The sequence below is a fragment of the Callionymus lyra genome, chromosome 1 (assembly GCF_982586985.1).
Source record: "Callionymus lyra chromosome 1, fCalLyr1.hap1.1, whole genome shotgun sequence".
NCBI lineage: Eukaryota > Metazoa > Chordata > Actinopteri > Syngnathiformes > Callionymidae > Callionymus > Callionymus lyra.
This window is the reverse complement of record NC_141818.1, coordinates 45741053-45763469: the sequence shown is the minus strand read 5'-3', so window position 1 is coordinate 45763469 and position 22417 is coordinate 45741053. Positions and strand designations below refer to the sequence as shown.

The window sequence follows — 22417 nt, the reverse complement described above, 5'->3', positions numbered from 1 at the left end:
TGACAATACAGTATAAGATAATTTTGACAAATAGTTGTGTCTCAAATCAAACACTGTCGCTACACACTTACAGGAAATGACTCAACAGCTTCTTCTTCTACTACTTTTGAACACAGATCGCAAACAGTTGTAAGTAAGTAAGTAAGTAAGTAATATTTATTTATATAGCGCATTTCCAGACCAGGGTCACAAAGCGCTTAAACAATCAAAACAATACTCAAAAAAGTATATACACTTTAAAAATCAAGATAATACTGAGAACAACACAGGAGTTCCAGAAATTCAAGGAAAAGCCTGAACATATAGAAACGTCTTAAGATGTTTCTTAAAGGAGTCAGTAGATCATCAAGAGCAAAGAGAGAGAAGATCGTTCCAAAGCTTAGGAGCAACAGCCTGAAAAGATTTCTCTCCTCTGGTCCTGAGCCGTGTGCGTGGAACCATAAGTAGATTCTGATCCACAGACCTCAGAGCCCGAGCTGGGGTGTAAGGCTGGATCAGATCACTGATGGAAGGTCTGACCGTGAATAGATCTGAAAGTAAGAACCAGAATTTCAAAGTTGATCCTGAAAGAAACTGGAAGCCAGTGAAGAGTTTTAAGGATCGGAGAAATGTGAGTTCTTCTACTTGAGCGGGTTAGAATTCTCGCTGCAGAGTTCTGAATCAACTGCAGGCGAGACAGATCCTTCTTGTTAAGACATAGGAACACTTGTAGGAACACTATCACCGACACTTGACAGCGCTTTAACCCAATCGATACAAGTTATTAACCTGTGTTTCTTTGTGTTATCACTGTTGTTGTTGTGTTGTTTTGTGGTAAAATAAGTGTTTTCTTGAGACATTTATGCTGGAATCTGCTCCGAAGACTAGTCGTTGAGTGTGGAAATCGTCCATCGATCCACACTCAAATTCATGGCTGTTTGAGTGCATAAAGCGCACTACATTTTCGCACACTGCTCATCGGGTGCTCGAAATATTAAGAATAAGTGCAGAAGTGCACTTGGGACACACCAATGGTGTTTAGAGGCTTGAAGTGAACAGGAATCTGGTGTTTGCTGAAAATCCGATACAAGAAAAAAGTAAGGAATTTCAGTGTGTTTGCATTTCTCTTCCTTTATAATTTACGTGTTGACAACTGAGGGTATCCATAGGTAGTGAGTGCTTTTCTCAAGTCTCTTTACTAAAGTGAAATTAGTACTCGGATTAAATTGGACTTTTAAGAGTAGATGTGAAAGTCTCTTTTTTTTTTTGGTAAGTAGTTGTTTTAGGGACTTTCTTGTTTATATAAAAACAGCTTAATCTCTTGATCTAAATGTTATTTAAGCATAAGCAATAAGAATGCTATCAAAAATAAAACATGTTGACACATGTCTCGTAAAGCATGGATCGGGTTTGCTGCCCTCTAGTCATTGTGGCGACCCTTCAAACCCGAGGGGGAGGACGCTATACTTTGTGAAACTCTCATTTAATGGATGTCACGCCAGTTATCGAACACATGCATCTGTAACCCAAACACCCTCTCACAGATCTATACTTTTGCGGTTTCCATCACTTACCTCCGCCTGAAATCCTTCGACCAAAATAGCCACCAGCAGGTTGAAGAGGACATAATTTCCAAACGTCATGAGGGCGACAAAGTACAGCGCAGCGAGTGGAGAGGTGGCGGCCATGCCATTGTACAGAACCACGTTCCAATCCTCTTGAGTCAGAATCTTTGACAAAAAAAGAGACAATTGTTGTCTGAAGTACCCACAATGTTTTTAAAGGTCTCAGATCCACACTTTTACTATTACCATAACAAAGGGATGAATCAGGAATCTTATTATAAAACAACTTTTATCTTGTTTTGGTTTCCAATTACATCCCAGAAATAGGCATTAAAAAGGACGGAATTAATTGTATGAGGCTATTGCTATATGAAGACGGAACAAAGAGACCAGAGATGAAAGTGATCTTCAACAACTCAGAGACAAGAGATGAGCAATTACCTGGAAAACGGTGACGATCGCCCACAGGAGAGAGTCAAAGTTCTTTCTGTCTGGCACTGTGTCTCCGGTGTCTGTCTTCAGACTGAACTTGCATCCGAAAATGTGCATTCCCAGGATGCTTGAGAACAAAAACACCAACAACTCAGTCTGTCAGTTTGAACAAAGGTTGTCCGAAACATTTGATTGGTAAGTAGGACTCGGAAAGTTAAAATCCTTATGCAGTTATCCACTTTTTAAAAAGGTTTAAAATGGTGAAAAGAGTCTTCTAGTTGCTCCTTTGTTGTGTAAAGAAGCTCATTGTTTCACCCTGTCGACCAATTATTTTCAACTTTAATTTGGGGCAAACAAAAGATAAAAGAGCAATATTTTTCCCAGCAGGTTATGTGGACCCTCTTGTTGAAGCTACATTTAGACCCTTTTTCCATGGTGACCCATGATATGGTAGAGGGACTAGGTAACTCATCTGAACTGGGAATGAGTCCAAAAGAGAGTACCACGTCCTTGTGAATCTCTCTTTTTTTAATATCTGTAGTAGCTGAAATATCCGACGTTGTACTTGGATATTTGTATAATACAAAACTACGTAAAATATTTTAAATAAAAAAATGGCCATGTCATTTAGTTTATATAACTTATTATCCCTTTAACATGCTTGCATGGACTTAAATGGGTACTAGCTTCATTAAGCAGTGTCATTATTTTCAGAGTCCACTAGATGGTGGTGTCTGCACTATTTACCTTTGTTTTAAACAACTGTTCTAATGAAATATCATTTTTAAACTGATGGCGCCACCTACTGACCTCAAAACTACATGACACTGTTTCATGAAGCTTTAATAGATTAAATGATGTTATTCTATGTTGTATTTTAGGTCTTTTTGTTATTTCCGTTCTTCATATTTGCACTTTGTTATCTCTTTAATCTCTTTAGTTTAAAACTTTCCTTGGACGAAGATGGAGAGAAAAATCAAGAAGCTCAGCAGTCTTTTGGTATTGACTGGCGACACTATTACACCAACATTTTTACATTGAATTTAAAGGCAATGAATTGAAGAAAAATAATAGAATTTAGAATAAGTAGAACAATTTCTGAATTATTTATATATAATATCAAACTCTATGCTTAAAAGAAATTCTTTGTTTTTGGAAAATATTCAATTTTTTAAATGAAATTAGGAAAACAAATTCAATGTACAAATAATAAATGAAAAATCCGACTTAGTCCAGACAGAGAGCAGTTCATGGGGGTCATTTTGAGCACAAGAAGAATTCTGTAGTACCGCTGTAGGACCCGTGAGAGGGTAACCAACCTGACACAAGAACCCCTTTTTTGATAAAGACTGACCTACACATTCCATATGGGATCAATGCCATGTTTTCCAAAAGCAGAAAACAAACATTTGTATTCATTTATAACATGGATATATATTGGAAGCCGTGTTTGGATTGTACAAATGAGTCTAAACATGGTTTTATTTTATCAAGAGGCTAGTTGGAAGTGTCTGCAGCCATAAAGCAATTTACGGTTTGGTTTCTGATTAGAAACTGTTTAAAATCTATCAACAAAATCAGCTGAAAACATCCCAACACTGAAAAAGGGTTCGTGGGACCAACAGTGAAAGGTTTTTTGGTACCTAAAGATGAAGATAAAGAGCATGAGCAGCATGCAGAAAGTAGCCACGTTGTCCATGGTCTTCATCAGGACCACCAACTGTCTCCTAAGTGCTGGCATGAACCTCACAAGCTTCAGGACCCTCAGCAGCCTGAAGGTTCTCAGCACCGACAGCCCTCCGTCGGACTGGCCAACGATCTCGCAGATGCTGGAAGACAGATGTAAAGAAAACATTAAGGTTTCTAGTGCTTAGCTGGTGCTGCTAACAGGTCAGAAAAGAAAAGTTGACGCATATGAGATCGAATTATAGGGACCACGAGGTTCAACTGAATATATATATATACCGTATTTTCCGGACTATAAGTCGCAGTTTTTTTCATAGTTTGGCCGGGGGTGCGAGTTATACTCTGGAGCGATTTATGTGTGAAATTATTAAGTAAGTAAGTAAGTAATATTTATTTATATAGCGCTTTTCCAGACCAGGGTCACAAAGCGCTTTAACAATCAAAACAATACTCAAAAAAGTATATACTTTAAAGATCAAGATAATACTGAGAACAACACAGGAGTTCCCGGTATATCATTTCCCATGTTTTTTCCACACTAAGCCACAAGAGGGCGCTCTAGGCCTGTGTTGATAATTTCGACGTAGATGAGGAAGCGCCGCATCTTCTACCTCCAGAGTTAGTTAGTTGTTTAAAAGTGACACCGAGGATGAAGATTTCATTGGATTTGAGTTATTTTGAGTTACACGGATGGTTTGGTAAACTTCTTAGTTATTTATGCTATAGTTCTCTGAATAACTCTTAATATGTTATGTTAACATACCAGGTTCTCAGTTGTGTCATGTAACGAAACATACCGCACAATTATTCAGCCTGTTGTTGCCTCTATTCTATTTTTATTTTAAATTGTCTTTCAAGATGACATGTCTGTTCTTGGTGTTGAATTTTATCAAATAAATTTCCCCCGAAAATGCGACTTATATATGTTTTTTCCTTCTTTATTATGCATTTTATGGCTGGAGCGACTTGTTCTCCGGAGCGACTTATAGTCCGGAAAATACGGTATATATATATATATATATATATGAAACAGAAAAGGGTATAGAATATATTGAAGTAATTGATGCCAGTCAGCAATGTTCAATAGTTGATTGAGAAGTGGAAAATGAGGGATTCATGTAGACCAGTAAATATTTAAGCCCCAACTGCCATGAAAAATGGTTGGAGATGTAAAGAAAAAACGGCAAATAACGTCAGCTGAAATTAATGACTCATCTACATCAAACTAATGTAGTGTGGCTGTTGCAAGATGCACGGTAAGGAGGCACTTGAAGAAAAATGGGCAGCAAGGCCGAGTCGCAAAGTATCCCGCTTACATTACGCCAACACAGAGAAAAGCCTAAGAACTTCTGGAACTAAACCATTTGGAGTCATGAGACCAAAATTGAACTTTTTTTTTGCCACAACCATAAACGTTACATCGGGAGGGGAGTCAACAAGGCCTTTGATGGGAAGAACACCATTCCTACTGTGAAACACGGAGGTGGATCCCTGACGTGTGAGGAAACTTGAATAGCTTCAGTCAACCATTAACCATGAGTGGAAGAAAGGTTTTCGTGTAATCATTCACATTCTCTGAAGAATGGCTAAAAATCTTGACCTTATGAGCACAAATGTCTATATTGTGGATGGAAATACGAGTTGAAATCTTGAGAAGGCATGTATCCAAACGAATCGAGTACAAATATTGGTCCGGAAAATGCATTTTGTCGTGAATAAAACGGTGAAAGGTTTCATTTTTTGATTGCATGTTTTCTTTTTCTAGTCATGTGAAATCAGGCCCTTGTCAGAGGTATGCTCCGTCTCAGCACCTTTTCAATTGATCTAATATAACGATGTGCATTTAAAGCAAACGGAAGAAAATAATTGAACTTGTGTTGTTCAAATAAAGGCTTTCCTCAGCACATCGCAGTAGCAGGTCTGGACTTTTATTGGGCACAGACAAAAGGGGACATTCAATTAAATGTAGAAAGGGAAGGCGGGAGGTTTTCAATCGATGTGCATCTTCTCTGACGGCCTTTCACATTTGATCATGTTCAGTTTTTGCTCCTTTGATGTGTATTTGATGTGAGCGTTATAATGCGATCAGAGACGAATATGGTCGATTAAATGGACCGGATCAAAGGAGCACAGACCACCGACACCGCCAGCACAACAAAAGCGGTTTCGCTGTTGAACATGTTGGCATCCAGATGCAGACGAGCCGGAGAGGCGCTTGAATGACATGTTTGTAGAGACTAGAAAGAATAAACTGGGATGTGGTCAGGTGCCACATCTTTCATCCTGTTTTTATTCTGCTGCCCATTTACCTTTTATTGTAAATTATATTTCCTTTCTCAAATTATGTTTTCATTTTCTGGCATTTTTTTGTACTTCCTTATTTTACTTTTCTTCATTTCTAGTGTTTTTTTGTTCTTCTTTATCTGTCTTATTACTGTGATATTATCATTACTTTTGGTTCCTTTTAGACGTTTGAAAAATGTTACATTTAGAATCTAAGTAGAGCACATGCATACAGCAAGGAGCTCCAGGAACATAAGAATATGATATTAGCACTAATAAAACACCTTCCATGATTCAAGAATCGTGTTGGCCGACGACTTAAAAGTATGAAATCAAACTCACGGATTTGTGAAACTCTGCCTTATCTTATCTCCGAAGTGAAGTTCACTAATCCTGCGCTGCATTAAGTGACAATTAGAGTGTCATCTCAAAGGGATCAATAAAGTGCAGTCTAAGTCTAAGTCTAAGTCTAAGTCTAAGTATAAGTCTAAGTCTAAGTCTATGTTTTAACGATTCAGCAAATATGTCTCACTTTTGAAACCGTTCAATTCAATTTGAAACTAAATCTTAAACCTGAATCTCAATGTATAATACAGACATTAATACATGGGTTAATTACATACATCATGATCACAAAGTATGAAAAATGGGCAGAACTACTCCTTTTCTATCTGAAAAAGATCTAGTCTGATAATCATTTAATTTAAGAATTGTTTAGTTACAGTTAAAACTGTTTTATATCAGGTTATAATTTTGTTGCAGTTGAAGAAATTGTGTTTGTGTACAAGTAATGAAAATTGTCTACTGATGAAAATGTTTTGATTCTAACTGATGTTTAAGTTCAGGATATATATGATGTAGATTTAACAGGCGCTTGGACACTGACAATAAAAATGAATTGTCTTTTTTTTTATTTTATTATATATATATTTTGTTTTTGTTCATTTAGTCTCATATACATTAAAACAATAGCATCATTTTGTAGGATGGAATAATCTTAGGAACTATTCACTTTCTGCTAGTTTAGCATAGGGCGTCAGTTTAAAGCAATTCAAATGAATAACCTTTAACAATTCCGGAAGGAACTACAAAGATCACCAAATCTTACCATTTTCTCAGTTTGATCTTTAAATTTAAATCCACCCCAAAACTACACATTTAAGTCTTAATATCCGTCCTATTCATGGACTATCTTAATTTAGAAAAAAAAAGAAATCTGGCAGGTGTTCATACATACATCCTCCATATATAATCACGTTTTGGTTCACCTTATAATGACGATGACTCCATCGAAGACGTTGTAGGGGTTCCTCAAGTAGTTGAAGGAGCCGAATGCGGTGATTTTCAGAATCATCTCGAGGGAAAACATGCTGGTGAAGACGATGTTGCAGATCTCCAGGATGTTGGTGAGCTCCTCTGGCTGACGCAGCACATGAAACAAGTCGAATGGAAAGAAAATAAATTAGTTGAGAACAAAGAACAGGAGAGCAATGACTAGAAAGGTTGCTTCGAGAGAAAAAAAAAAAAAAAAAAGCTTTGGCAAACCCTGTGGCCAATATGACGGTGTGGCTGATTCAAGATCAACAGACACCAGGGGCGCTCTCTAGTAGTAAACGGAGACGGACGTGGGAAAAGATTAAGAAAGTAGTTTGGATTTTTAGCAGGACATTTTTGCATCATTGACACCATCTTCATAAAAGACAGGAGATAAATCGATATGATGCAGCTTATAAGCTAAAGGCAATGGATTTATCAGATGAGAACACAGAGCTACTGCACGCAAGCTTGCGACGTTGGCGGCGTCAGCGAGAATAGCTCAGTCATCATAGAATAACAACAACACAGATATACAAGGTCATAGAAGTTATAGAAGGTCCTTCATCCCAACTGGTGACAGGATATTTAACTCTCTACTTTAAATATCCTGATGCTAATCCGTAGTGTGTTTTTCTTCTCGTGTGTTTTTATTTTTTGTTTTTATTTTACTTTTTTTATTTTATTTTATTTTTATTTTTATTTTTATTTTTATTTTTATTTTTATTTTTATTTTTAATTTTATTTTTATTTTTATTTTTATTTATTTTTATTTTTATTTTTATTTTTATTTTTATTTTTATTTTTATTTTTATTTTTATTTTTATTTTTATTTTATTTTTATTTTACTTTATTTTATTCTGTTAATAGTGCTAATTTTCTAATACTGTCGTAATAAGATCGTTTTATTTTATTTTATTTTATTATCTCTTTTACTATTTCTTTTTTTCCATGCACTTTATTTTCATTGTCCTGCTGCTGCTGTTGTAAAAGTGTGTTTCCACTCTGGGGATGAATAATCGTTTTCTATTCTATTCTATTCTATTCTATACCTGTGAGAGGAAGTAATAGACTTGCGAAGACAGCGTGGAGCAGACTGATGGTCGAAGGTCAAACATCACCGACTGGTTCGAAAAACGCTGGACGTGAAGACAACAGCGCGATGACGAACGTGGCTCAAGATGAAAGTGAGTTTGACAGCGACATTGAAAGAGAAACTGTAAACGTCCTTCCAAGGCTGTTCGATTCATAAACTGAAGACTTCAATGGCGCAAGAAAAGGTAGAAAAGAGCGACCCCACCATTTTTTGCTGCCTAAAGTGTGTTTTCGTTTCCAACATGCCGTGCTTTTGACCTGTCGTTATGTTTTATTTCATGAAAAAATTACAAGAATGTTGATGCCGTTTTAGTAGTGATGGCCGGGTGCACAACAGTCACATTTTACACATTTTAAGGTACTTTGATAACAGATCGAATCCTGGCTTTCTACTGGTTATTTGTAACCATGGAAACCTGTGGCTTATGTTCTATATACAGTCCAGTTTGTGCAAGTTTCTGGTCTTGTTTCTTTTCTTTATTTAGCTGTTTAGTTCTTGTTGTAATATGAATTCTAACAATTTGTCCAATAAGACTGTCGACTGTGTTTTAACCTGAACTTCTACACAACTGATGGACCCAAGTCCATTAAAATGTCAAAACATTCCACAAAGTAACACGGAGAAGACACTTTGTGAAGTTAAAACCAATGACAGGTCAAAACTCCCTTGAATTCATCAAGAAAAAGATCAGTCATTAGAAGAAAAAAAATTACTTATAAGGAAGATTTCAGTTATTTCAAATAATTGTTGAGTTAATAATTCCACATTTATTAACATATAGTTTTTTATGCCTCAAGTGATCATCTACAATCTAATTAAATTAAAGAAACGAAAGTGTGTGTCCAAACGTTTGACCGGTACTGTTCGTACAAAATGCTTTAATTTATTCATTAATTTTCTACCGTTTATTCTCTTAAAGGAGTCGCGGGGGGGCTGAAGCCTATCCCAGTTTCATCGTGCAAGGGGCGGGGGACACCCTGGACAGGACGCCAGGATGCTGCACTTCACACAAAGATACAAACATTCACACACACACTCATTCCTATGGACAATTTTTCCAAAAGTTCTCAATCAACCTCTGTATGTTTTTGTGGGAGGAAACCGGAGTGCCCGGAGTAAACCCAGGCAACACAGGGAGAAACATACAAATTCAAGGCAACATGTTGGCTTCCTCTCAACCTGGCAGTAAACCGGCAACCTTCTTGCTATGACGCGATCATGCTAACATGACTATTTACATTTGGCAGTGGTATTTTGTTTGGGTGCGCTTAATATGCCTATAATTATGGTAATATTTATGCTTGCCACACATTGAAAAAAAATAGATAATCTTTACTATCTTTACGTGACGGACACTTGCAACAGCTAGAGGTTTTAAGACTTTTGTCCCTAAATAGTTCTTCATGTAAGAGTTTGTCTTCAGCTGTCAATTGATGAGAGAAGTCTCCAGCAGGGCTTTCTTTTCTTTAGATGACAGATCAGATCCCGAGTTCTCTCCAGCACCCCCATGGACCCTCCTACACTCTTTTCTCTCACTATATCCTCCCTCACTCCTCTCCTTATCCATCTGTCTACCCCCCATCCTTCCTCCCAGCCGTCAACAATGAGTCGGGTTCTGCTCGAGGTTTCTGCCTTCTAAAAGGAAGTTTTTCCTCGCCATTGCTCACTGTACAGTGTTTTGTTTCTTGCTCTTTGTTGAATTGCTGGGATCTATTTTTCCTTAATCAACTGTAGTCTTATTTCAACTGTATAGTGTCTTGAGATAACTTTGTTATGATAAGACACTTTAAATAAAATTGAATTGAATTGAATTGAATTGAATATAAACAAGTGAGCAGTCAGGATCGGTAAGAAGGCTAAGTACGGCACAATCTTCAAATCAGCATTTCATTCCCTCATAACTGAACGGTCTTCAAATGACATTATAGAACCCGGAAATAATAAGAAAGCAATTCTTCCCTTTTTCCTTCCTCCATGTTTACATATCTCGCAACAAACACGGGCAGAGTTGCAAACGTCTCTGTGTTTCTGTGCTAATGAGTGTTTAGTCGCGTGAAAACACAGGCTAATGATGCATGGCCAGCAGCTTTGGTAATGATGTGAGGGATGACCACTGTTTGCAGACCAGCCAAACGGCTCGGCGGCCCCTGGAGATCCTGTTCCGACATCTCATTAACACACACCTGGGAACACATGTCGCGAAGTGCGCATTCCAGAAGCAGACATCGGAAGTTTCGAAAAGTCTTTCGCTTCCACGAAGGGTTAACTGCGAACAATGAAGGAAGTGAACTGAAGCGTCGAGATTTATCATTCTTGCCGTTTCATCCGCGGATATGAATGGAAATCATGCCTCGGTCTGCGAGAGTGGGGATGGATAATCAGAATCTGATTTGTTTGCCATGAATATATTAAACAGAATCTCTGATCATCGGCGGATATTTGCACAACAAACATGCTGATGCTGGAATGGCACTGTGCTCATGAATGACGTTTCCATCACAGAAGACATGAACGCAACAATATTATAATTCATCATGCATTTATTTAGTCTTAGTTTATTTTTTTTACTTCTTTCACAGTGGTTTTCTGATATTTGTCTGTCAGCTAAAAAAACTAAAAGATTTATTTCAATTAAATATTGTGGATATGGCGACAAAGAACAGCTAATCCCATTGTTGGTGATCAAAATAATCATCAGGATCCTTTGACATGGAGTTCTGGAACATTACTGCCACTCTTCTTCTTCAAAATTCTTATTCTTCAAAATTCTGGTTCTTACTTTCAGATCTATTCATGGTCAGGCTCCTCCTTACATCACTGATCTGATCCAGCCTTACACCCCAGCTCGGGCTCTGAGGTCTGTGGATCAGAATCTACTTATGGTTCCACGCACACGGCTCAGGACCAGAGGAGAGAAATCTTTTCAGGCTGTTGCTCCTAAGCTTTGGAACAATCTTCTCTCTCTTTGCGCTTGATGGATCTAATGAATCCTTCAGGAAACATCTTAAGACGTTTCTATTTGTTCAGGCTTTTCCTTGATTTTCTGGAACTCCTGTGTTGTTCTCAGTATTATCTTGATCTTTAAAGTATGTACTTTTTTGAGTATTGTTTTGATTGTTTAAGCGCTTTGTGACCCTGGTCTCGAAAAGCGCTATATAAATAAATATTACTTACTTACTTACTTACTTACTTACTTACTCTTTTGAGCTCATTGTTTCCAATTACGTATAAAACTTTACCAAAAAATGTTTCTCATTTTAATCGGGGTGTACAGTAGTCATTTTGGGAGTTTAAACAGGCCATTGTTTTTTCTTTTTCCAAAGCAACAAGTTTTTTTTTTTTAATCATTGATCATAAAATCTATTAAATTAGACAAAAAGAAAATGAAGTAGTAGAAGTAGTAGTAGTGCTGGTCTGATGAAGCTTCATGAAACAGTGTCATGTTGTTCAGAGGTCAGTAGGTGGCGCCATCAGTTTAAAAATGATGTTTCATTAGAACAGTTGTTCAAACAAAGGAAAATAGTGCAGAGACCGCCATCTAGTGGACTCTGAAAATAATGACACTTCTTCATGAAGCTTCATCAAACCATCACTACTACTACTACTACTTCTAATAATAATAATAATAATAAATTTATTCAAAAGAAGTCAAGGACGCTTCACAATCAAATCACACAAAGCAACAAAATCACAGAACACAGGAGGATAAAAACAAAAGGGTGGTAACAGCAGATGGAAGGAGTTATGAGGGGTTAGCGGTGCGGAACAGGTGGGTTATGAGTTCAGATTTGAAGAGGGGGGGAGAGTTCCAGATTTTGGGAACAGAGCGACTGAAGGCTGATGCGAGTAAAGGAAACAGAGGTGGATGGAGGAGGAAGGAACGGACCGAGCGAGTCTTATTGTTGGAGTGCATGAGGTCAGACAGGTAGGGAGGGGCGAGGTTGTGGATGGACTTGTTTATAGGACAATAAAAAAAACAACACAAGTGTTGAATAAAATAAATGACGACCAAACCCACGACATAAACTTCACTTATCACATAAATAACGGCACGTTTGTCTCATTTTGCAAACTGCAATTGTAGGAATGCTCACATGGTTTATGTATGTTCAGTTATACTGAACACGTTTACTGTTTATTTATAATATGTACGATGCTCTTGAACGCACCGTAGCAATCTAAACATCACATGTGTTATTCGTGTGTGACAAAGAGGTGCCGAGAAAGCGATTGTGTTTCTTCCGGGTCTATCTCATCCATGTATCCATAGTTGATTTATTTTAAAAGAGTAATAATATAAAGTCGTATCTATATATCCTTGTGTATGAATATACAAGGCATCTTATCAAAAAATGTATATATTTGCATACATTTCTCAATTAATTGGCTGATCATGATGAAGACAAAAAGGTTTCATATCTGCGCCGATAAATCAATCCTGAATTATATCGATAAACATATATAGACGCAGGTCAATAAAATTGGGCAACAAATAAATATATATATGGTTGTCAATGAGCTGCTTGAGTGAGTTCTCTGGATATTCCAAAAGTGTAGTGGATTACAGGCCATTGAATTTAAAGCAATAATATGTAACATTTGTTCTATTTTTAAGTAATTATGGAGTTTTTGAATTTAAGATAAATTGACAAACTGACCTGTCAAGAGCTGCTATTTTGTTTGCAGCGTTTATAATTCAACAACATGCACCCGCGGGAGCACGATTCACCTTCAAAGCCCACAGATAGTGTCTTTAATCGAAGACTTGTGACCGATTTCGAAACCACCACAGCTGAATGATTAAACCGCCTGTGTGTTTGTTCAACCAGTCGCTCTGGGACAGAAACTCTCGGACGGGAACAGAATAGTTGTCGTGTTCAAACACGGACCGAGCGGTTTGCCATTTGCTCAAACGGCCTGCGTGACAACGAGGATTCCATCAGACTGTTTCCGCCCCATTAAAGGGGAAAAGTCTGTGTCTGCTTCACCCTGTCTGTCTCTCTATTTTTAGCCGCTCCGCGATTTGAGACGACTGCGGCATGAGTGAGTGGGCGATGGCATCGAGAGCGAGACATTTTGATGGGCGGTCTGCTCAAGGCACTTGCACAGAATTAGGAAAATATATGTTATTGTATGTGGTAATGTTAGATTCAAATTATTCTACACTATACTTATACGCCATACTTAAATGAATGCTTAAAGATAATCAAAATATAAAGTATAAATTACTCGCCTCATCTAAGAGCTTTAACGTTTGAATACGCATTCACAATCAACATTTCACTCCAGACTGATCACACTGTTTCAAGACAAGCTTGAAACAGAATTAGAGAGACAACACTGGTAATTTCAACTGTCAATCACACCTTAAATCGTAGATCAAAGAACGAAGCAAGACACATCCGGGAAAGGGGGGCTAAAAGACGGAAACCCCCACCCGAGAACATTTGAACGATTAGATTACAAGAAAACAAATTAGGATGTCTCTCTACGGGGGATCGGGACACAGGGAACTTAAAAGAACCATTTGGCCGGAAAGGGAGGAACTCCCGGACCGGAAATTTGCCTTATATATAGCGATGTTTCTACAGATCGGGACCATTTCTGCCCGAGGCTATTGACCTGTACAGTCGCCGGGAGGAAGGGTGACCGATCGATCGTAAAGCTTTTTTTTTTGTTTGACTTGAAACTAATAAACGACCCATGACACACTCTGATTGTCCATCGAAGCACAAGAACATGAACGGGGAGTGACGTCGTGTTGAGCGACGGAACAGAGCCCCTTGTTTTGATCGTTTTAGTAATTACATTATTTTTTAATTCAGATTAAGTGTCTTTAGCATCAAAAGCATGGACTGTATACCTGCTCGTGATGTTCAATGCCCATGCTGATGGTGTTTATCAGGATGGCGATCATGATTCCTCGGTTGAAGTACTTGCTCTCCACGATCCCCCACAGCTTCAGCCGGATTTGGTAGCACAGGGTCCTGATATTCATCTTGGGTCGTTCGTCCTCCGGGCTCCTCCTTCCTCTCTCTTTGCCGCCGTCTTTGTCGCTTTCTTCCAGGGCACCGTCTTCCGTCTTGTCGGTGGCGACGCGAACATGAAGAGCCCCGCCGGCGACGGCCAGGGCGGCCACGCACTGGGAGCAGCCTTCCGTGGCCGTGGTGGCGGTGAGCGCCATGGGCTCGGCGTGGTTGGGCCTGTTATGGTGAGGACACGGTGGGCCTGAGATAGTTGAAGACAGAAAGGAAAATGTTCATCTATTGCCGCTCGATTTTAAAAACTCGCCGAAACAGATCGAAAGTGTTTGAGCCAAAGATTTAGAGTTAAGAGTGTTTCAGTTCATGTTTCTTCTGAGGCGATATCACCTCATTTAAGGACCATAGGTTTTTGCGATAGTAGGGTAGCACGAGATTCCATCAACACCAAGATTAGCTGATGACAATTGTTTTTTTAAACTCCAACCACACATCCACCAAGGAGGTACATGCTAAGTGGCTTCTCAACACATTTCTGTACTGATGAGTCTCAGTCTGACGATACAATTTTCAATTAGAAATAATGGATATCTCACTTAAAATCAAGGCATTGTGATTAGATGAGCCTTTAGCCTTCAAAGAAAAAATAATATATACAAAATTGAGAAATGTTTAATAAGGCATTTGTAACACAAAATTGAAAACTAAATGTTTTTGTTTGTCAAACTAAACCACACTCATGACTAGTGAACAATAGTGATGAAGCTTCATGAAACAGTGTCATAGTGTTCAGAGGTCAGTAGGTGGCGCCATCCGTTTGAAAACTGTTCTAATGTTTCATTAGGAAAATAGTGCAGAGACCGCCATCTAGTGGTCTCTGATACTGATGGTCTGATGAAGCTTCATGGAGCAGTGTCATTATTTTCAAAGTCACACATTTTAGTTAGTAGAGTTCTGAGTTCGTTATTATATCGTCATTGCAGTTTTCAAAAGGCGCTCTTACTCCACCAAACACAGAATTAAATGAGCGATTAATCCTCAAGTCCATCAGTTAAAATGATGTTTCATTAGAACGGTTGTTTAAAAAAAAAGAGGAAAACAGCACAGAGACCGCCATCTAGTGGACTCTGAACATAATGACACTGCTTCATGACCAATAGTGTACAAACCCATAATGCACTGGTCTGCTGAAATCTTTGTCAAATTGTGAATCATTTTCTCTCATAAAAACAAAGTGTATTTTAACATTTATGTGCAGGAAAACTACAACAAAGAACATTCAGAGCAAGTGCAACTGCTGAACGATGAGCTGAAAAGGTCATAATGTGTAATTGCCTGATATATGAGACAATTTAAGGGATTCCATTAAAAAAAGGGTCAGTTCATAAATCAACTTTGCCGAAGGCCGACGGGTTATTTTGATCAAAGAAGAGGATACAGTTAAGTTTGAATGTTTTGCATTTTGTTACATTATATGGTACGTTTTCGAAAGCTTCATGAAACAGTGTCACGTTGTTTAGAGGTCAGTAGGTGGCGCCATCACTTTAAAAATTGATTTGATATTTCAATAGAAAGGTTGTTCAAAACAAAGGGAAAATTTGTGCAGAGACCGCCATCTAGTGGACTCTGAACATAATGACACTGCTTCATGAAGCTTCATCGAACCAACACTATACCGTATAACCGTTTGTCACACCACCGCCAACTGAAGAAGATCATTTCTTCAAGAAAAATCCCTTAAAAATGAACGCCTCATCGTTGAGCGTTACTAACCATGTCGCGGCACTGCTCTCCTCTCAGGTGGTCCTCCCCTTGCGTTGGTCCTTCTTTCCCTTTTCTCACCTCTGCGACCTCTACCGACGCCACGAAAGCCTCGTGGTTTCCCCCGCAGGGCGTAGAAGAAATTAGCGGTCTGCCTCTTAACCTTCCGGATGCAGTGGCACACCAGCTGGAACAGCTCCTCGTAGCAGTCTCCGGGTTCGCTGGCCAGGGTGGAGGAGGATGATCGCTGCGCTCTCTGCTCTTGCATCAGCTGATGCTCGCGCTGCTTCGTCTCCGAGAACTGAGTTGCAATGACGACGAGGCAGAGATTGATCATGAAGAAGGAGCCCACCTAAAAGAATGAGAAAACCAAAATAGATTGTTTTGTTTTAACTGAGATTCAGTTAAAATGATATATGTACACAATAAAGTGGCAAAACGAAATGATTTGTGGTGCAGAGTTAGAGTGGAGGCATGTCAAAATCTCTTGGCTAGACCGTGATCGATAGCCATTGTTCAAGCCGATGACCGCCCTCTGCTCTCCACATGAACCCCTGGACATGTGTCAAATCGAGTCAGTGTGCGTTTAGTGTGCAGAGAGGCAATTCATTGATCGGGAGGAGAGATTTGTGGTCAGGGTTGCAGCTTCCAAGCGAGCTCTCTTGACTCACAGACTAAAAAAAAACCCAACCACCATTCAGCGCTCCTGCTAATGCCATCAAATATTTGTGCTCACACTCTGACAGAGCTACTGAATTACAATTGGATTTCAGTGTTTCAGTATAAGCCTCCAATAGCACAAGGACATAGAAACAAACCTTATTAGTTAATTATAAAGTATTTAAAACTTGAATTGAAAAGTGATGACAAGGCCCGCTAATGTAGTTTATAGTGTTAAGATGATTTTTAATGAAAAAAAAGGGTAAAAAGATATGTTTAAACCTGCAGCAAGTGATATATAGCGTCTTAAGAAGCTTTGAATGTTTCAAATGTTGACGTCTTTCTCTCCAAGATGCAGTAAGTCCCTCATCATGACCAAGGTTTGAAGTCATTACCTTATAAAGTTCTCCTTCATCTGAAATCTGGGCGAACGAGAGGTTACGAGAGCGGAGTCCATAATAATGGCTTCACTTCCCTCAAGCCAGCTGAAATCACACCCGCTTTGTTCATACAACGAGTCCCTTGGAGGTGGGCACTTCCAGGATTGATTACGCACGGTGACAAACCTTGTTGTTTAACCAATCACAGCAGAGTGGGTGTGGTTAAAGTAAAGGGCAAGATTTCTCCAGAAAATTAAACTGTTTTCAGTGGGCGGGGCTTAAGATCATTTACTAATGTCAATATTTCAATGAAAATAGAGTTTTGTACAAACACACACATACTGATCATACAATAGAGTCCAACGTCTATTTAAAACAAACTTTACTTATTTTATTAACACATTAGTTGTTCTTTAACAATGTAGGCCACCTGTGTTTGACCCATGTATAGGTTGATAAGGCTTCATAAAGCCGCGTCCTTTTGTTTAGACCCCACTAGGTGGCACTCTTCTGTTCTATAATTAATAACTTAAACAACTATTTTATCATAACCTCACATCATTATTGAACCTGCTTCATATATCCTCATCAAACCATCACTAGTTTGGCTGGTTGTGTCATTATATAAACTGCTGTGACAATTTTCTGAATCAGTATAATTGTCTAAACTTCAATACAGTGAATTTTGTTCTCTTTTTCAAGATGAATATTTTGCACAATAAAATGTTTAGAACCATCTAATGGAATAGCAAAGGGAGGGTGCAGTAAAAAATGTTGCACAATTAATTATTTGGTTTAAGTTTAAGAAACCCCTTTTTTTGCCTTTGATGTTTCTCTAGAGAAAACATAGAGACAAGAGGCTCTTTAGGGAAGGAAAGTATTCGCAGACCTTTTCCAACAATGGTCCTGTCCATGTCTGACTCAGTCCTCTTTGTGGAACAAATCCCTTCGTACTCCAAGATTTCATGTTTTGTATTGTTGTGCTGCTGTTGTTACCAGGCCTCTGAAGCGAATATCGTTCTGTTCACATTGAATCGACTGACAAAAGAATCCTTATTGTTATTGTACATCAACTTCTTGTAACGTATATCAGGAACCAAGAAATGCTTCATTTAAAGCTTCGAATAACATAATCGTTTTAAAAAAGTCTGAGGCTCCTAACTTGTGATGGTCTGATGAAGTTTCATGAAACAGTGTCATGTTGTTGAGAGGTCAGTAGGTGGCGCCATCCGTTTAAAAAATGATGTGACGTTTCATTAGAACAGTTGTTCAAAACAAAGGACAATAGTGCAGAGACGCCATCTAGTGGACTCTGACAATAATGACAATGCTTCATGAAGCGGAACCATCACTACTCCTAACCCGAAATTCATTGTAAGGTAAAAAGAAAGGCAACAGTAAAGGTAAACATTTTTCCACTCCTGAAGGAAAAGCTTCTCTGCTTACAAGTGAGGAATTGTTAAGGATGCACACACTGCAGTGTGTGACAAATAGACAAATAGACTCTGATATTGATTTTACTCTTAGCAAGTTAGGGACCACTTGAGAAAGCAAATAAATAGCTACACATTTCAAAGTGTCTTCGTGCATTTCTCTCGCTGTTCTTCGACGACTCTTCAAATGAATGTTCACAGAGCTTGCGAGAGCGCACTGACAGAAAAAAAAAGGGAAAAGAAATCCAACCTGCTATTCTCTGTAGATAAGGGATGTAGGTTTGCTTCAGTAATAGTCTTTAGAAAAATGAAAGAAAGAGAAGAGAGAGAATGTATAGCCCCTACCTTGGTATACATTTAAATATGATTGATTTTTTTTTAATTGTTTGCCCCCTAGCTTTGAAGAAAAGTTACAATTCTGGATATATTTAATGTTTTATATGATATATTATATGATATATTATATTATATTTCAGTGCGCCCCCCTTCTTGTGACCTCATGGAGTTGCCCTCCACCCTAAAACCTTTTGGGCATCCAGGGGTCTATAACGTGCAGGGTGGGTGCATTACCTTATAACTGCAGGTATATCACCATGATGGTGTTTTCTATATGATAACAATTAACAATCAAAGCTTTAAAATCCTTTTTTACACAAAAAATTAAAGCAACAATAAGTAACTTTGAAAACATCGTTTTTGCCTCCCCCCGGTGTCAGAACAGTGTAAGTGGTATCTCTGTTGCCACATGACCCATTTTCTAGAAGTCCTGTCAGTACTTGAGCCATGAAAACATTGTTTCCTGAGTAAAGAACATCATGTTCCAAAAAAAACAAAACACAATTTGAGAAACTATAAAATAAAAATATCTAAACGTTAAGAAGAAGAAGTGTTTTTTCTTGGTGCAATGGCCTCCACATTATAACTATACAGTGTCACTCCTCTTCAAACAAGCTCTCAATCACATTCCTCTTCAAGCATAATTTCACACTTTAAATCCGCATGAAAAAAGCCAAAGAACCATCGCTTCAACATTACAGGCGACTTTGTTCTTCTTCTGCCATGAATGACTCGTGTTTCCCTGCTCGGCTTCATAGAGTTACATGATTAAAACCGTCCCGATCCTTCTGCCAGAGAGGCGAGAAAAAACATAGATATGAAAAAAACACTCAAATATTCCCAGTCTTGACACAATTCCATGAGACTTGAAACGAGCTCTAACAAGAAAGCCTGTCACAACTGTCTGTGTCGGATTAGAAGTGACAGAGAGGGAAGGTTTAGTGTAACTGATGCATTCTTATTAAAAGAAGGAATATGGTCATGAAAGGTTTGTTTACCAACTTCACCTTGTGTCTTTTTAAGTATTCCAGTATTATTAGCATAAAAGTAAAAATGTAAAAATACAATAGTATGACCTAAAATTGAGTGCATGTAAAAAATACATCTCACAATGCAACTGAATCAACACGTGTTCTTGACTGGTTACAACCAGATGTGTTTGCATCTATTGTGTTCTGTATGTTTGTGTCTCCTTGCTTTAAAAACTTTGTGCCAATCTGTCAGTTCGTGTTCAAGCATTATTTATATAAAATGAGGACGCTGACTCAGGAGTTTTGTTTTGACTCATCAAGTCAAGCTAATGATAATGTTATTTAAGAGAAAAATCTGGTTGTTTTTTTACTTTCAAAATGAAACACATTTTATGCAGTAATACGCGATAGAACAGATTTTTTTTTCTTTCTTTGCCGCCAAGTAACAAATGTCTCACGGACCAGAGGTTGGGAACAACAGGTCCAAAAACGTATAGATTTCCGAACCGTTTGATAAGATGCTTGAAAATCAGCATGTACAGTAGCTACTGACCTCTCAGTGATGATTTAGTGGGGGAGGGTAAGTCCATCAGTTACGTGGAAAGGCATTACATCCAATTTAAATGAAATTCCAAACATATATTTTCATTCATTCATTCTTTTTCTGTGCCACTGGTTCCCTTATGAGGGTGGTGGTGAAGCCTATCCCAGTTTCATAGGGCAAGAGGCAGGGGACACCTTGGACAAGACTCCAGTCCGTCATGGGGGACACAAAGACAAACAACCATTCACACACACACTCATACCTACGGACTATTTTCAAAAGTTCCCAATCAACCTCTAAGTTTTTTGAACTGTGGGAGGAAACCAGAGTGCCCGGAGTAAACCCACACAGCGAGAACATACAAACTCCACACAGAAAGGCCACACGTTAGAGTTGGATGTATAGCTGAAAGAAGGTTGTGGTTTTCCATGTCATATTACAATGCGTCTGAGTAAATTCAGGCTTGAGTCACAGTTTTAAGATGATTATACAAACAAAAAGGGGCAAAAAATGCTGCAGAGTTCTCAGGGAGTTGACAACTGTACCCCCCCCCCTCCCTTCGAGCCCAAAGACAAAACAAGCATTAGAAAATAAAAATGTATCCAACAATAGGATGATCGTTGTATATTTGGATGTAGAGAAAATGCTGTTCTTTTTGTCCCTGTGTGTGTGTCCATGATAAGGGAGGTTTGTATGCATGTGTGGACCTCGGCATGACTAGGAATAATCAGCCCAACAACTGCTCCATGAGTGATGGGAGGTGTACAGCTTAAGGGGCCACTATAGTGACGATCAGAGGGCCGAGAGAGCAGCTGCTCCACCTGCAGTGGAAACCACTCTAATCAGATACGTAAACGCATTAGATATAGTTTCAGAGTGTTCTCTTTTAAGAGTCAGGGGCAAAAATGTTTGTTTATTTTAATGTAGAAATTGGAGCTCAGCTGTCCATCTTCATCTGTGTCCACAAAGTCACTTAAAACATCTAAATACCCCAATACTGCTCGTCTGTAAAGTACCTCTTTTGAAACCTCGAAAAGAGGAATTGCAAAAAAAAAAAAAAGAATATTTATTTTAAGTACATGAAGAGTCTCTCCTTGAATTTTTTATCGAGGCTTCAATACAAGATGGACAATACAGACGGAGCAGTATTGAGGTTTTTGGGTGTTTTTAAGTGTCTTTTTGGACGAAGATGAGGACAGCTGAGCTTCAGTCGCTACATTAAAATGAACAAACATTTTTGTCAATAAATCTAAAAAAGAACAGATTACTCTGAAACTAATCCCAACCTTTAGTCGACATGAGGGCGAGTAGAAATTGAATGACATTTGAATTGAACCATGGAACCTTGAAATCTTCATGGAAAACATAACCCGGAACACAAAAAAGTCTTCCCGTTCTATATTTCAAGAAGTATTTTCCCATGGTTATTATTTGTAAACGTTTTTACATTGTGAGAAACTTACAATAATGAGCAGGATGAAGTAGATGAAGTTGTAGAAAGAATGAGCGTCCATCACGTAGTACATGATCTCCACCCAACCTTCAAGTGTGATGACCTACAAAAGATAAACAACAAGAAAGTAGTAAGAAAGTAAGTAAGTTGTTATTTCTTAAGCTTGTCTTTCTAGACCAGGGTCACAAAGCGCTATAACAAAAACAATACAAAGTTAAAATATATACTTTAAAAGGATAAGACACATAAGACAAACACAGGAGTCCCAGAAAATGAGGAAAAGGCACAAATAAAAAGGTCTTAAGATGTTTCTTGAAGGAGTCAGTAGATCATCAAACACAGATGTTTCTTGAAGGAGTCAGTAGATCATCAAACACAGATGTTTCTTGAAGGAGTCAGTAGATCATCAAACACAGAGATGGTTCCAAAGCTTAGGAGCAACAGTCTGGAAGGATTTCTCTCCTCTGGTCCGGAAGTTCAGGAACCATCAGTAGATTCTGATCCTATTAAGAATTTCCTTTTTATTCAAATAAAAAGCGAATA

The 22417-nt window shown here is 38.4% G+C and overlaps 1 protein-coding gene across 1 annotated transcript in view; it reads right to left on the bottom strand.

Annotated features, from left to right (window-relative positions):
* The window catches only part of cacna1ib (calcium voltage-gated channel subunit alpha1 Ib), a 190888-nt gene that overhangs the window by 61127 nt on the left and 107344 nt on the right, over positions 1-22417 (bottom strand). The window contains exons 8-14 of the mRNA XM_087810032.1: positions 21885-21977; positions 16110-16449; positions 14219-14583; positions 7214-7365; positions 3620-3805; positions 1986-2103; positions 1554-1709 (exon numbers count right to left, since the gene is read on the bottom strand). Of these exons, the coding sequence (XP_087666158.1) occupies positions 1554-1709; positions 1986-2103; positions 3620-3805; positions 7214-7365; positions 14219-14583; positions 16110-16449; positions 21885-21977 (1410 nt within the window). The remainder of the gene's footprint in view (positions 1-1553; positions 1710-1985; positions 2104-3619; positions 3806-7213; positions 7366-14218; positions 14584-16109; positions 16450-21884; positions 21978-22417) is intronic.